At 39.9% G+C, this 15,393-nt stretch overlaps 1 protein-coding gene across 1 annotated transcript in view; it reads right to left on the reverse strand.

The window, feature by feature from the left end:
• The window catches only part of astn1 (astrotactin 1), a 3,287,998-nt gene that overhangs the window by 656,598 nt on the left and 2,616,007 nt on the right, over positions 1-15,393 (reverse strand). Inside the window, exon 17 of the mRNA XM_085982255.1 lies at positions 9,697-9,854. Within this exon, the coding sequence (XP_085838381.1) occupies positions 9,697-9,854 (158 nt within the window). The remainder of the gene's footprint in view (positions 1-9,696; positions 9,855-15,393) is intronic.

Consider the following 15,393-nt stretch of genomic DNA (forward strand, 5'->3'; position numbering starts at 1 on the left):
TCTAATGCAAACATACTTAAACCCAGATAGGTCAATAACTGAGTCAAATCCAAACATACTTAAACGCAGATAGGTCAGTAACTGAGTCAAATCCAAACATATTTAAACCCAGATAGGTCAATAAATGAGTCAAATCCAAACATACTTAAACCCAGATAGGTCAGTAACTGAGTCAAAACCAAACATACTTAAACCCAGATAGGTCAATAACTGAGCCAAATCCAAACATACTTAAATCCCGATAGGTCAGTAACTCAACCAAATCCAAACATATTTAAACCCAGATAGGTCGGTAACTGAGTCAAATCCAAACATACTTAAACCCAGATAGGACAATAACTGAACCAAATCCAAACATACTTAAACCCAGATAGGTCAATAAATGAGCCCATTCCAAACATAATTAAACCCAGAGAGTTCAATAAATGAGCCAATTCCAATCATACTTAAACCCCAATAGGTCAGTAACTGAGTTAAAACCAAACATACTTAAACCCCGATAAGTCAATAAATGAGTCAAATCCAAACATACTTAAACCCAGATGGGTCAGTAACTGAGTGAAATCCAAACAAACTTAAACCCCGATAAGTCAATAAATGAGTCAAATCCAAACATACTTAAACCCGGATAGGTCAGTAACTGAGTCAAGTCCAAACATATTTAAAACCAGATAGGTCAGTAACTGAGTCAAATCCAAACATACTTAAAACCAGATAGTTCAGTTACTGAGTCAAATCCAAACATACTTAAACCCAGATAGGTCAATAAATGAGCCAAATCCAAACATATTTAAACCCGGATAGGTCAGTAACTGAGTCAAGTCCAAACATATTTAAAACCAGAAAGGTCAGTAACTGAACCAAATCCAAACATACTTAAACCCAGATAGGTCAGTAACTGAGTCAAATCCAAACATACTTAAACCCCAATAAGTCAGTAACTGAGTCAAATCCAAACATACGTAAACCCAGATAGGTCAATAACTGAGTCAAATCCAAACATACTTAAACCCAGAAAGGTCAGTAACTGAGTCAAATCCAAACATACTTAATCCCCGATAGGTCAGTAACTGAGTCAAATCCAAACATACTTAAACCCAGATAGGTCAGTAACTGAGTTAAATCCAAACATACCGAAACCCAGATAGTTCAGTAACTGAGTGAAATCCAAACATACTTAAACCCAGATAGATCAATAAATGAGTCAAATCCAAACATACTTAAACCCAGATAGGTCAGTAAATTAGCCAAATCCAAACACACTTACACCCAGATAGGTCAATAAATGAGCCAAATGCAAACATATTTAAACCCGGATACGTCAGTAACTGAGTCAAGTCCAAACATATTTAAAACCAGAAAGGTCAGGAACTGAACCAAATCCAAACATACTTAAACCCCAATAGGTCAGTAACTGAGTCAAATCCAAACATACTTAAACCCCAATAAGTCAGTAACTGAGTCAAATCCAAACATACTTAAACCCAGATAGGTCAGTAACTGAACCAAATCCAAACATGCTGCAACCCAGATAGTCAGTAACTGAGTCAAATTCAAACATACCGAAACCCAGATAGGGCAGTAACTGAGTGAAATCTACACATACTTAAACCCCGATAAGTCAGGAACTGAGGCAAATCCAAACATAGTTAAACCCAGATAGGTCAGTAACTGAGTCAAATCCAAATATAAGTATACCCAGATAGGTCAATAAATGATTCAAATCCAAACTTACTTAAACCCAGATAGGTCAATAACTGAACCAAATCCAAACATACTTAAACCCAGATAGGTCAGTAACTGAGTCAAATCCAAACATACTTAAACCCAGATAGGTCAGTAACTGAGTCAAATCCAAACATACTTAAACCCAGATAGGTCAATAAATGAGCCAAATCCAAACATACATAAACCCGGATAGGTCAGTAACTGAGTCAAATCCCAACATACTTAAACCCAGATAGGTAAAAAAATGAGACAAATCCAAACATACTTAAGCCCCAATAAGTCAGTAACTGAACCAAATCCAAACATACTTAAACCCCGATAAGTCAGTAACTGAGTCAAATACAAACATACCAAACCCCGAAAAGTCAATCAAAGAGCCAAATCCAAACATATTTAAAGCCAGATAGGTCAGTAACTGAGTGAAATCAAAACATACTTAAACCCCGATGAGTAAATAAATGAGTCAAATCCAAAAATACTTAAACCCAGATAGGTCAGTAACTGAGTCAAACCCAAACATACTTAAACCCAGATAGATCAATAAATGAGCCAAATCCAAATATTTTTAAACCCAGATAGGTCAGTAACTGAGTCAAATCCAAACATAATTAAACCCAGATAGGTCAATAGCTGAGTCAAATCCAAACATACTTAATCCCCGATAGGTCAGTAACTGAGTCAAATCCAAACATACTTAAATCCAGATAGGTCAGCAACTGAGTTAAATCCAAACATACTTAAACCCAGATAGGTCAATAACTGAATCAAATCCAAACATACTTAAACCCGGAGAGGTCAATAACTGAATCAAATCCAAACATACTTAAACCCAGATAGGTCAGTAAATGAGTCAAATCCAAACATACTTAAACCCAGATAGGTCAGTTACTTAGTCAAATCCAAACATACTTAAACCCAGATAGGTCAACAACTGAGTCAAATCCAAACATACTTAAACCCAGAAAGGTCAGTAACTGAGTCAAATTCAAACATACTTAATCCGCGATAGGTCAGTAACTGAGTTAAATCCAAACATACTTATACCCAGATAGGTCAATAACTGAATCAAATCCAAACATACTTAAACCCGGAGAGGTCAATAACTGAGTCAAATCCAAACATACTTAAACCCAGATAGGTCAGTAAATGAGTCAAATCCAAACATACTTAAACCCAGATAGGTCTGTAACTGAGTCAAATCCAAACATACTTAAACCCAGATAGGTCAACAACTGAGTCAAATCCAAACATACTTAAACCCAGATAGGTCAGTAAATGAGTCAAATCCAAACATACTTAAACCCAGATAGGTCAGTATCTGAGTCAAATCCAAACATACTTAAACGCAGATAGGTCAGTAACTGAGTCAAATCCAAACATATTTAAACCCAGATAGGTCAATAAATGAGTCAAATCCAAACATACTTAAACCCAGATAGGTCAGGAACTGAGTCAAATCCAAACATACTTAAACCCAGATAGGTCAATAACTGAGCCAAATCCAAACATACTTAAATCCCGACAGGTCAGTAACTCAACCAAATCCAAACATACTTAAACCCAGATAGGTCAGTAACTGAGTCAAATCCAAACATACTTAAACGCAGATAGGTCAGTAACTGAGTCAAATCCAAACATACTTAAACCCCAATATGTCAGTAACTGAGTCAAATCCAAAAATACGTTAGCCCAGTGAGGTCAATAAATGAGACAAATCCAAACATAATTAAACCCAGATAGGTCAATAACTGAACCAAATCCAAACATACTTAAACCCAGATAGGATAGTAACTGAGTCAAATCCAAACATACTTAAACCCAGATAGGTCAATAACTGAACCAAATCCAAACATACTTAAACCGAGATAGGTCAGGAACTGAGTCAAATCCAAACATACTTAAACCCAGAAAGGTCAATCAATGAGCCAAATCCAAAGATACTTAAACCCGGAAAGGTCAGTAACTGAGTCAAGTCCAAACGTATTTAAAACCAGATAGGTCAGTAACTGAGTCAAATCCAAACATACTTAAACCCAGATAGTTCAGTAACTGAACCAAATCCAAACATACTTAAACCCAGATAGGTCTGTAACTGAGTCAAATCCAAACTTATTAAACCCAGATAGGTCAGTAACGGAGTCAAATCCAAACATACTTAAACCCCGATAGGTCAGTAACTGAGTCAAATCCAAACATACTTAAAGCCAGATAGGTCAATAACTGAGCCAAATCCAAACATATTTAAACCCAGATAGGTCAGTAACTGAGTCAAATCCAAACTTATTAAACCCGGATACGTCAGTAACTGAGTCAAATCCAAACATAATTAAACCCAGATAGGTCAATAGCTGAGTCAAATCCAAACATACTTAATCCCCGATAGGTCAGTAACTGAGTCAAATCCAAACATACTTAAATCCAGATAGGTCAGTAACTGAGTTAAATCCAAACATACTTAAACCCAGATAGGTCAGTAACTGAGTCAAATCCAAACATACTTAAACCCAGATAGTTCAGTAACTGAGTCAAACCCAAACATACTTAAACCCAGATAGGTCAATAAATTAGCCAAATACAAACATACTTAAACCCAGATAGGTCAATAAATGAGCCAAATCCAAATATATTTAAACCCGGATAGGTCAGTAACTGAGTCAAGTCCAAACATATTTAAAACCAGATAGGTCAGTAACTGAACCAAAACCAAACATACTTAAACCCAGATAGGTCATTAACTGAGTCAAATCCAAACATACTTAAACCCCAATAAGTCAGTAACTAGGTCAAATCCAAACATACTTAAACCCAGATAGGTCAGTAACTGAGTCAAATCCAAATATACCGAAACCCAGATAGGTCAATAACTGAACCAAATCCAAACATACTTAAACCCAGATAGGTCAGTAACTGAGTCAAATCCAAACATACTTAAACCCAGATAGGTCAGTAACTGAGTCAAATCCAAACATACTTTAACCCAGATAGGTCAATAAATGAGCCACATCCAAACATACATAAACCCGAATAGGTCAGTAACTGAGTCAAATCCCAACATACTTAAACCCAGATAGGTAAGTAAATGAGACAAATCCAAACATACTTAAGCCCCAATAAGTCAGAAACTGAACCAAATCCAAACATACTTAAACCCAGATAGGTCAGTAACTGAGTTAAATCCAAACATACTTAAACCCCGATGAGTCAATAAATGAGTCAAATCCAAACATACTTAAACCCGGATAGGTCAGTAACTGAGTCCAGTCCAAACATACTTAAACCCAGATAGGTCAATAACTGAATCAAATCCAAACATACTTAAACTCGGAGAGGTCAAGAACTGAGTCAAATCCAAACATACTTAAACCCAGATAGGTCAGTAAATGAGTCAAATCCAAACATACTTAAACCCAGATAGGTCAGTAACTGAGTCAAATCCAAACACACTTAAACCCAGATAGGTAAGTAATTGAGTCAAATCCAAACATACATTAACCCAAATCGGTCAATAACAGAGTCAAATCCAAACATACTTAAACCCAGATAGGTCAGTAACTGAACCAAATCCAAACATACTTAAACCCAGATAGGTCAATAAATGAGTCAAATCCAAACTTAATTTAGCCCACATAGGTCAGTAAATGAGTCAAATCCAAACATACTTAAACCCAGATAGGTCAATAAATGAGTTAAAACCAAACATACTTAAACCCCAATTGGTCAGTAACTGAACCAAATCCAAACATACTTAAACCCAGATAGGTCAATAACTGAGCCAAATCCAAACATACTTAAACCCAGATATGTCAGTATCTGAGTCAAATCCAAACATACTTAAACCCAGATAGGTCAACAACTGAGTCAAATCCAAACATACTTAAACCCAGATAGGTCAATAAATGAGTAAATACAAACAAACTTAAACACCGATAGGTCAGTAACTGAGCCAAATCCAAACATACTTAAACCCAGATAGGTCAATAACTGAGCCAAATCCAAACATACTTATATCCCGATAGGTCAGTAACTGAACCAAATCCAAGCATACTTAAACCCAGATAGGTCAGTAACTGAGTCAAATCCAAATATACTTAAACCCAGATAGGTCAGTAACGGAGTCAAATCCAAACATACTTAAACCCAGATAGGACAATAGCTGAACCAAATCCAAACATACTTAAACCCAGATAGGTCAATCAATGAGCCAAATCCAAACAAACTTAAACCCGGAAAGGTCAGTAACTGAGTCAAGTCCAAACGTATTTAAAACCAGATAGGTCAGTAACTGAGCCAAAGCCAAACATACTTAAAACCCAGATAGTTCAGTAACTGAGTCAAATCCAAACATACTTAAACCCAGATAGATCAATAAATGAGCCAAATCCAAACACACTTAAACCCAGATAGGTCAATAAATGAATCAAATCCAAACATACTTAAACCCCGATAGGTCAGTAACTTCGTCAAATCCAAACATACTTAAACCCCGATAGGTCAGTAACTGAACCAAACCCAAACATACTTAAACCCAGATAGGTCAGTAACTGAGTCAAATCCAAACTTACTTAAACCCAGATAGGTCAGTAACGGAGTCAAATCCAAACATACTTAAACCCCGATAGGTCAGTAACTGAGTCAAATCCAAACATACTTAAAGCCAGATCGGCCAGTAACTGAGTCAAATCCAAACATACTTAAATCCCGATAAGTCAGTAACTGAGTCGAATCCAAACATACTTAAACCCCGATAGGTCAATAAATGAGCCAAATCCAAACATACTTAAACCCAGATAGGTCAGTAACTGAAGCAAATCCGAACATATTGAAATCCAGATAGGTCAAAAATGAGTCAAGTCCAAACATACTTAACCCCAGATAGGTCAGTAACTGAGTCAAATCCAAACATACATAAATCCCGATAGGTCAGTAACTGAACCAAATCCAAACATACTTAAACCCAGATAGGTCAGTAACTGAGTGAAATCCAAACATACTTAAACCCCGACAAGTCAGTAATCAGTCAAATCCAAACATACTTAAACCCAGATAGGTCAATAAATGAGCCAAATCCAAACATACTTAAACCCAGATAGGTCAGTAACAGAGTTCCATCCAAACATACTTAAATCCAGATAGGTCAATAACTGAACCAAATCCAAACATATTTAAACCCAGATAGGCCAATAAATGAGCCAAATGCAAAACATAGTTAAACCCGGATAGGTCAGTAACTGAGTCAAATCGAAACATACTTAAACCCAGATAGGTCAATAACTGAGTCAAATCCAAACATACTAAGAAGGGTCAAACCCGAAACGTCAACTCAAATTTCTCTCCACGGATGTTGCCTGACTTGCTGAGTTTTTCCAGCATTTTCTGTTGTTATACTAAAACCCAGATAGGTCAATCAATGAGTCAAATCCAAACATACGTAAACCCGGATAGGTCAATAACTGAGCCAAATCCAAACATATTTAAACCCAGATTGGTCAGTAACTGAGTCAAATCCAAACATACTTAAAGACAGATAGGTCAGTAACTGAGTCAAATCCAAATATATTTAAACCCAGATAGGTCAATAAATGAGCCAAATCCAAACATACTTAAACCCAGATAGGTCAGTAACTGAGTCAATTCCAAACATACTTAAACCCAGAAAGGTCAGTAACTGAGTCAAATCCAAACATACTTGAAACCAGATAGGTCAATAAATGAGTCAAATCCAAACATACTTAAACCCAGATAGGTCTGTAACTGAGTCAAATCCAAACTTACTTAAACCCAGATAGGTCAGTAACGGAGTCAAATCCAAACATACTTAAAGCCAGATAGGCCAGTAACTGAGTCAAATCCAAACATACTTAAATCCCGATAAGTCAGTAACTGAATCGAATCCAAACATACTTAAACCCCGATAGGTCAATAAATGAGCCAAATCCAAACATACTTAAACCCAGATAGGTCAGTAACTGAACCAAATCCGAACATATTGAAACCCAGATAGGTCAAAAATGAGTCAAGTCCAAACATACTTAACCCCAGATAGGTCAGTAACTGAGTCAAATCCAAACATACTTAAATCCCGATAGGTCAGTAACTGAACCAAATCCAAACATACTTAAACCCAGATAGGTCAGTAACTGAGTGAAATCCAAAAATACTTAAACCCCGACAATTCAGTAATCAGTCAAATCCAAACATACTTAAACCCAGATAGGTCAATAAATGAGCCAAATCCAAACATACTTAAACCCAGATAGGTCAGTAACAGAGTTCCATCCAAACATACTTAAATCCAGATAGGTCAATAACTGAACCAAATCCAAACATATTTAAACCCAGATAGACCAATAAATGAGCCAAATGCAAAACATAGTTAAACCCGGATAGGTCAGTAACTGAGTCAAATCGAAACATACTTAAACCCAGATAGGTCAATAACTGAGTCAAATCCAAACATCCTAAAACCCAGATAGGTCAATAAATGAGTCAAATCCAAACATACGTAAACCCGGATAGGTCAATAACTGAGTCAAATCCAAACATACTAAAACCCAGATAGGTCAATAAATGAGTCAAATCCAAACATACATAAACCCGGATAGGTGAATAACTGAGCCAAATCCAAACATATTTAAACCCAGATTGGTCAGTAACTGAGTCAAATCCAAACATACTTAAAGACAGATAGGTCAGTAACTGAGTCAAATCCAAATATATTTAAACCCAGATAGGTCAATAAATGAGCCAAATCCAAACATACTTAAACCCAGATAGGTCAGTAACTGAGTCAATTCCAAACATACTTAAACTCAGATAGGTCAGTAACTGAGTCAAATCCAAACATACTAAAACCCAGATAGGTCAATAAATGAGTCAAATCCAAACATATTTAAACCCAGATTGGTCAGTAACTGAGTCAAATCCAAACATACTTAAAGACAGATAGGTCAGTAACTGAGTCAAATCCAAATATATTTAAACCCAGATAGGTCAATAAATGAGCCAAATCCAAACATACTTAAACCCAGATAGGTCAGTAACTGAGTCAATTCCAAACATACTTAAACTCAGAAAGGTCAGTAACTGAGTCAAATCCAAACATACTTGAACCCAGATAGGTCAATAAATGAGTCAAATCCAAACATACTTAAACCCAGATAGGTCAATAAATGAGCAAAATCCAAACATACTTAAACCCAGATAGGTCAATAACTGAGTCAAGTCCAAACATACTTAAACCCAGATAGGTCAGTAACTGAACCAAATCCAAACATAGTTAAACCCAGATAGGTCAGTAACTGAACCAAATCCAAACATATTTAAACCCAGATAGGTCAATAGATGAGTCAAATCCAATCATACTTAAACCCAAATAGGTCAGTAATTGAATCAAATCCAAACACACTTAAACCCAGATAGGTCAGTCAGTAGCTGAGCCATATTTGAGCTTCTTTAAATCCAGACTGGTCAATAGGTCGACAAAGTCTGAATTCTTTTGCATCCAGATAGGTCAGTAACTGAGCCAAACCTTAGCATCTTTCACCTGGATGGGCCAAAATCTGAGTCATGTTTGAGTGTATTCAGAACTGTCAAGTTAGCAACAAAGCAAAACTTGAGTGTCTACCATACAGCAAATTGTAGGCAAAATTGATTTTATTTAAAAAAGGATTATCCATGCTACTTTCAATGTCCAAAGAATTGTGCCTTGACTTTAAATTTTAAGACCACTTTGTCATTTCTAGTACAAGTTCTTTTCTGAACAAATACTTTAAACTTCCCGTTCGTCCCTGTGCATTTACTTCACCTTGAACGGTTCTGTTGGTAATTTTACATTCCCTGTAAAAATAGGAAAGTCAAACATTGTTTGAAAATTCCTCAGGGACACATTTTTAATACAGGCCAAGCTTACACAACAACTCTCACCTCTCTCCATCTTTAACCCTTTTGGCAAACTTGGACCAGACTTACCTGTCTCCACTTTGGACATTTCTGCTCGATCCGTGATGGTGACCCTTTCCAAGCTGATCAGATAGTCCACAATCTTCACTCCAATTGCAGGTTCTGTGTGGTCCCACTCTAAAACGACCAATGAACTACTTGGCTCATGCGCAGGTGACAATCTCAAGCTGGAGAAAGAAAACATGAAGTGACAGCTAAAGACTAGGGAATAAACACACAATGAGGGATAATATATATTACTGCTATGCGAATATATGCTTTACTGAAATATTGTAATATCAGTTTATTAATCAGACCTGGAATAAAAATTCTTGGGGCCCTGGGCGGCAACCACATTTGGGGCCCCACTGCATCTATATAGTGCCAACAAAAGAGGTTGGTTTGAAGGAGCATCTTTAAGGAGGAGAGGGAGGTGAAGAGGCAGAGAGGTTTAAAAGGGAATTCCAGAGGCAGGGCCGAGGTGACTGAAGGCATGGCCACCAAAGGTTGGGTGAAGGGAGGGAGGAATGCACAAGAGGAAAGAATTGAAGGAACCGTGAGTTCTGGTGGTGGGTGGGGCTGAACAACAACTTGTATTTATATAGCACCTTTAATGTAGTAAAACGTCCCAAGACGCTTCACAGGAGCGTTATCAAACAAAATTTGACACTGAGCCACAGAAGGATGTTAGAGCAGGTGACCAAAAGCTTGGTCAAAGAGGTAGCTTTTAAGGAGCGTCTTAAAGCAGGAAACAGGTAGAGAGGTGGAGAGATTTAGGGAGGGAAGTCCAGAGCTTAGAGTCTTGGCAGCTGAATGCTCCACCATTGCACCAATGGTGGAGCAATTAAAATCGGAAATGCTCAGGAGGCCAGAATTTGGAGGACTGCAGTTATCTCGGAGGGTTGTGGGGCTGGAGGAGATTACAGGGATAGGGAGGGGCAAGGCTACGGAGGGATTTGAAAACAAGGATGAGAATTTTAAAATTGAGGTGTTGCTTAACTGGGAGCCAATGTAAACCAGCGAGCACAGGGGTGATGGGTGAACAAGACTTTGTGCAAGTTAGGACACGGGCAGCAGAGTTTTGGATGATCTCAAGTTTATGGATGCCAGGAGTACATTGGGATAGTCAAGTCTAGAGGTGGGAAAGGCAAGGATGAGGGTTTCAGGAGCAGAGGAGCTGAGGCAGGGGCGGAGTCGGGCGATGTTACGGAGGTGGAAATAGGTGTTCTTCGTGATGGCGTGGCTATGTGGTCGGAAGCTCATCTCAGGGTCAAATACGACACCAAGGTTGTGAACAATCTGTTCCAGCCTCAGACAGTGGACAGGGAGAGAGATGGAGTCGGTGGCTGGGGAACGGAGTTTGTGGCAGGGACCGAAGACAATGGCTTCGTTCGTCCCAATATTTAGCTGGAGGAAATTTCTGCTCATCCAGTACTGGATGTCGGATGAGCAGTGTGACAATTTAGAGACAGGAAGAGGAAGCAAAGACCGGGAGGGGAAAAGGCCATGAAGGGAATTATAAGGATGAGAATTTTAAATTTGAGGCATTGGGTGACGGTGGGTCAGCAAATATAGCAGTGCTGTGTGGGCGGGACCTGGTGCAGGATAGGATATGGGCAACAGAGCTTTGGATGAACTGAAGTTTACAGAGCATGGTGGATGGGAGGCTGGCTAGGGGTGCACTGGAATAGTTGAGTCCAGAAGTAACAAAGGCATGTTTCACTGAGGCGAGATGGAGAAGGGTGATGATATGGAGGTGAATGTAGGCGATCCATGTGATGGAGAGAAGCTCAGGTCAAGATCTAATAAGATTCTGAGGTTGGAAGCAGTTTGGTTCAACCTGAGACAGTGGCCAGGAAGGAGGATGGAATCGGTGGCAAGGGTACACAGTTTGTGGCAGGGGCTGAAGTCTGGATACTGGACTGGTAGTCTAACAGCGGAGGTACTGGAGTGGTGCAGAGGTACAGCTGGATGTCGACAATGTACATGTGGAAGCTGACCCCAAGCCTGCAGATGATGTCGTCAAGGGGCAGCAGATAGCTGAGGAAGAGGAGGTGCCAAGGATAGATCCTTAGGAAACTCCAGAGAAAACGGTGCAGGGGTGAGCAGAGAAGCCATTGCTCTAGTACGATTCGATAGGTAAGAATGGAACCAAGCGAAGGCATTTCTCCCGGAGCTGGACAAAGGAGCAGAGGCGTTGGTGGAGGATGATGTGGTCGACTGTGTCAAATGCTACTGAGAGGTTCAGGAGGAATGGGAGGGAATATGTACCGTTGTCACTGTCACAGAGGATGCCATTTGTTACTTTTATTAGGGCCATTTCAGTGCTGTGCCAGGGGTCCAAACTTGACTGCACATCAACAATAACTGAAAGGACAGCAACATTGATTTTAGAAGCACTCAAATGTGGGCTTTGCCCATTTAACAGTCCTGCATCCCATTATGTATGGGCAAGGTGCATACTGGGGGCAGAAAGTTGCCCAAAGTTGTGAAAATTCAGCTATGGGCCCCCATTTAAACAAATACACTATATAAATGTGGCATACACATTTCTGCAGTGTGGCCTCATTGTGCTTCCTGAAAAAGTGTGCAGGAAATGCTATATGCAGTGAGTTGGATGCATGTGGTTACATATCTGATTTTATGTTCCACGCCTACTGAAGGGGAAAATGACTAGTCATAGCCCCTTTAGGGCTACCCCAGATCAGACGTATTCCCCAGACGTTCACTTTCAACTAAAGTTAGAGGTAGCTGAATCCTAAAGACGCCTAATTGGGTCTAAAGGTCCAGACTATCTCTCCCTAAAGAAAGGAACAACCTGAAGATGTTACCGTCCCTCCAGATAGCACTTTTAATAAGTTTAGCTAGACTGTAATCTTCCGGATATTATGAGGGTCCGGAAAACTCCCCCAGAATTCTGCAACTCCTCACCAAAGAGCGTACAGAGATTGAGTTTGCGAGTTTGATACAGAAGTACTATGAGACAATTCTGAAAATATATAGATTTATTAAAGAGCCAACATGTAATTTACAGTTGGTGTTTCAATCGCAACATTAACAGTTCCAAATACAAAAATCTTACAATTATATTATCATAAATCCTTATTCTCAAATCTTAACTTCGTTACATTTTTACATTTCTTAGTCTTATTCCAGGATATCCACCAAAATCAAATACAATACCTTTTTGATCCCCGAGATACAAAGAGTTGAAGACTTACAGAGCTTGCCTCTGAAGCCGAGAATCGCTTTGCCCCTTGAAGCGAATCTGTCTTCCCATTTGAAAGTTCAATTTTTTATACCCTTTCTCAGTGGTATGTCCTTTGAAGTTTTCTGCTGATGTAAGCTAATTATCTCTAGTCATTTTTCTGCTGACCCCTGCTATTTTTACAGTTAGATCAGCTTGTAGCATTAAGAATTATGTCTCCTGTGTAGGCGTCTCAAGCTTAACACAAAAACAATGCTGGTGCATCTATTTGATGTCATTCTTACCAAAGTCTTCTGTTTGTGTCTCTTTACAACGTGTAAATTAAAAACACCTCAACCAGGTGCACCATTCTCTTCTTAGTTACCTCAGCTGGTTGTATTAAGAATTATGTCTCTCGTGTTTCATTTGATGTCATTTTTACGAAGGCATATGTTTCTTTAATTTTATGTGATTCTTTCCGAAGTGTTGGTTTAAGTCACTTTAACAGGGTATACCATTGTGTTCTTTCCAAGGCTTTAGACTTTCTGGAACTTCTAACCTTCTGCCTCAATAAGGCTATTGATTCAGTATCAACAACTTATCTTATCTCAATAGCCTGTATGCTGTTTACAGCTTTTCCATTGTTGAGGCTTTTAGATTTTCAAGCCCAGTATGTCATGTTTTAATAAAATCAGAATTCTTTCATAGAATGGTGTATTTTTCTGAATAGGTATATTGCTTATTCCTTCACACTACCACCAGCCTCCATCCTGCCACTAGGCTTTGCGGAATCAATCTTTAAAAAAATTCATTCATGGGATATGGACATTGCTGGCATGGTTAGCATTTATTGCCTATCCCCAATTGCCCTTGAGAAGGTGATGGTGAGCCTCTGCAGTCCATGTGATGAAGGTACTCCCATAGTGCTGTTAGGGAGGGAGTTCCAGGATCTTGACCCAGCGACGATGAATGAACAGCAATATACTTCCAAGTCAGGATACTGAGGACACTGCCCTGAGGAAATCCTGCAGCGATGTCCTGGGGTGGAGATGATTGGCCTCAAAACCAACGCAACCATCTTCCTTTGTGCTAGGGCAGTGTCTGAGGCCCAACCATCTTCAGCTGCTTCATCAATGACCTTCCCTCCAACATAAGGTCAGAAATGGGGATGTTCGCTGAAGACTGCACAGTGTTCAGCGCCATTCACAACTCCTCAGATAATGAAGCAGTCCATGCCCTCATGCAACAAGACCTGCACGACGTTCAGGCTTGGGCTGATTATTGGCAGGTAACATTCGCGCCACAGAAGTGCCAGGCAATGACTACCTCCAACAAGCATGAGTCTAACCACTGCCACTTGACATTCAACGGCATTACCATCACCATCAACATCCTGGGGGTCACCATTGACCAGAAAGTTAACTGGACCAGCCACATAAAATAATGTGGCAACAAGAGCAGGCCAGAGGCTAGGTATTTTGTGGCGAGTGTTTCACCTCCTGACTCCACAAAGCATTTCCACCATCTACAAGGCACAAGTAAGGAGTGTGAAGGAATGCTCTCCACTTGTCTGGATGAGTGCAGCTCCAACAACACTCAAGAAGCTCGACACCATCCAGGACAAAGCAGCCCGCTTGATTGGCACCCCATCCACCACCTTAAACATTCACTCCCTCCACCACCAGCGTACCGTGGCTGCAGTGTGTACCATCTACAAGATGCACTGCAGCAACTCACCAAGGCTTCTTCGGCAGCACCTCCCAAACCCGCGATCTCTTCCACCTAGAAGAACAAGGGCAGCAGGCGCAAGGGAACACCACTACCTCCAAGTTCCCCTCCAGGTCACACACCATCCTGACTTGGAAGTATATTCGCCGATCCTTCATCATCGCTGGGGTCAAAATCCTGGAACTCCCTACCTAACAGCATTGTGGGAGTACCTTCACCACATGGACTGCAGCGGTTCAACAAGGCGACTCACGACCACCTTCTCAAGGGCATTTAGGGATGGGCAATAAATGCTGGCCTTGGCAGCGATGCCCCCATCCCATAAACGAATAAATAAAAACCTCCAGTCAGTGGAAAATTTTCCCCTTGATTCCCATCGACTTCAGTTTTACTAGGGCTCCTTTATGCACACTCGGTCAAATGCTGCCTTGATGTCAAGGGCAGTTACCTCTCACCTCACCTCTGGAATTCAGCTCTTTTGTCCATGTTTGGACCAAGGCTGTAATGAGGTCTGGAGCCGAGTGGTCCTGGCGGAACCCAAACTCAGCATCGTTGAGCAGGTTATTGGTGAGTAAGTGCCGCTTGATAGCAGTGTCGATTGACACCTTCCATCACTTTGCTGATGATTGAGAGTAGACTGATGTCTGTTTTTGTTGCTGATGAAAATTCACTGAAACCTGATTATTAACTAATACTTCCACATCATTAATCATGGGAAATCTATATATAGTAAAGGAAGTCGTTCTGTCTGTCTATCTGGTCTGTCCTTCTGTCTGTCTGTCCTCACGTGTGGCGTCTGGTCCGGGCTATGC

Source organism: Somniosus microcephalus, chromosome 3, assembly GCF_052327205.1.
Source record: "Somniosus microcephalus isolate GS21.2 chromosome 3, FLI_Smic_1.0, whole genome shotgun sequence".
NCBI lineage: Eukaryota > Metazoa > Chordata > Chondrichthyes > Squaliformes > Somniosidae > Somniosus > Somniosus microcephalus.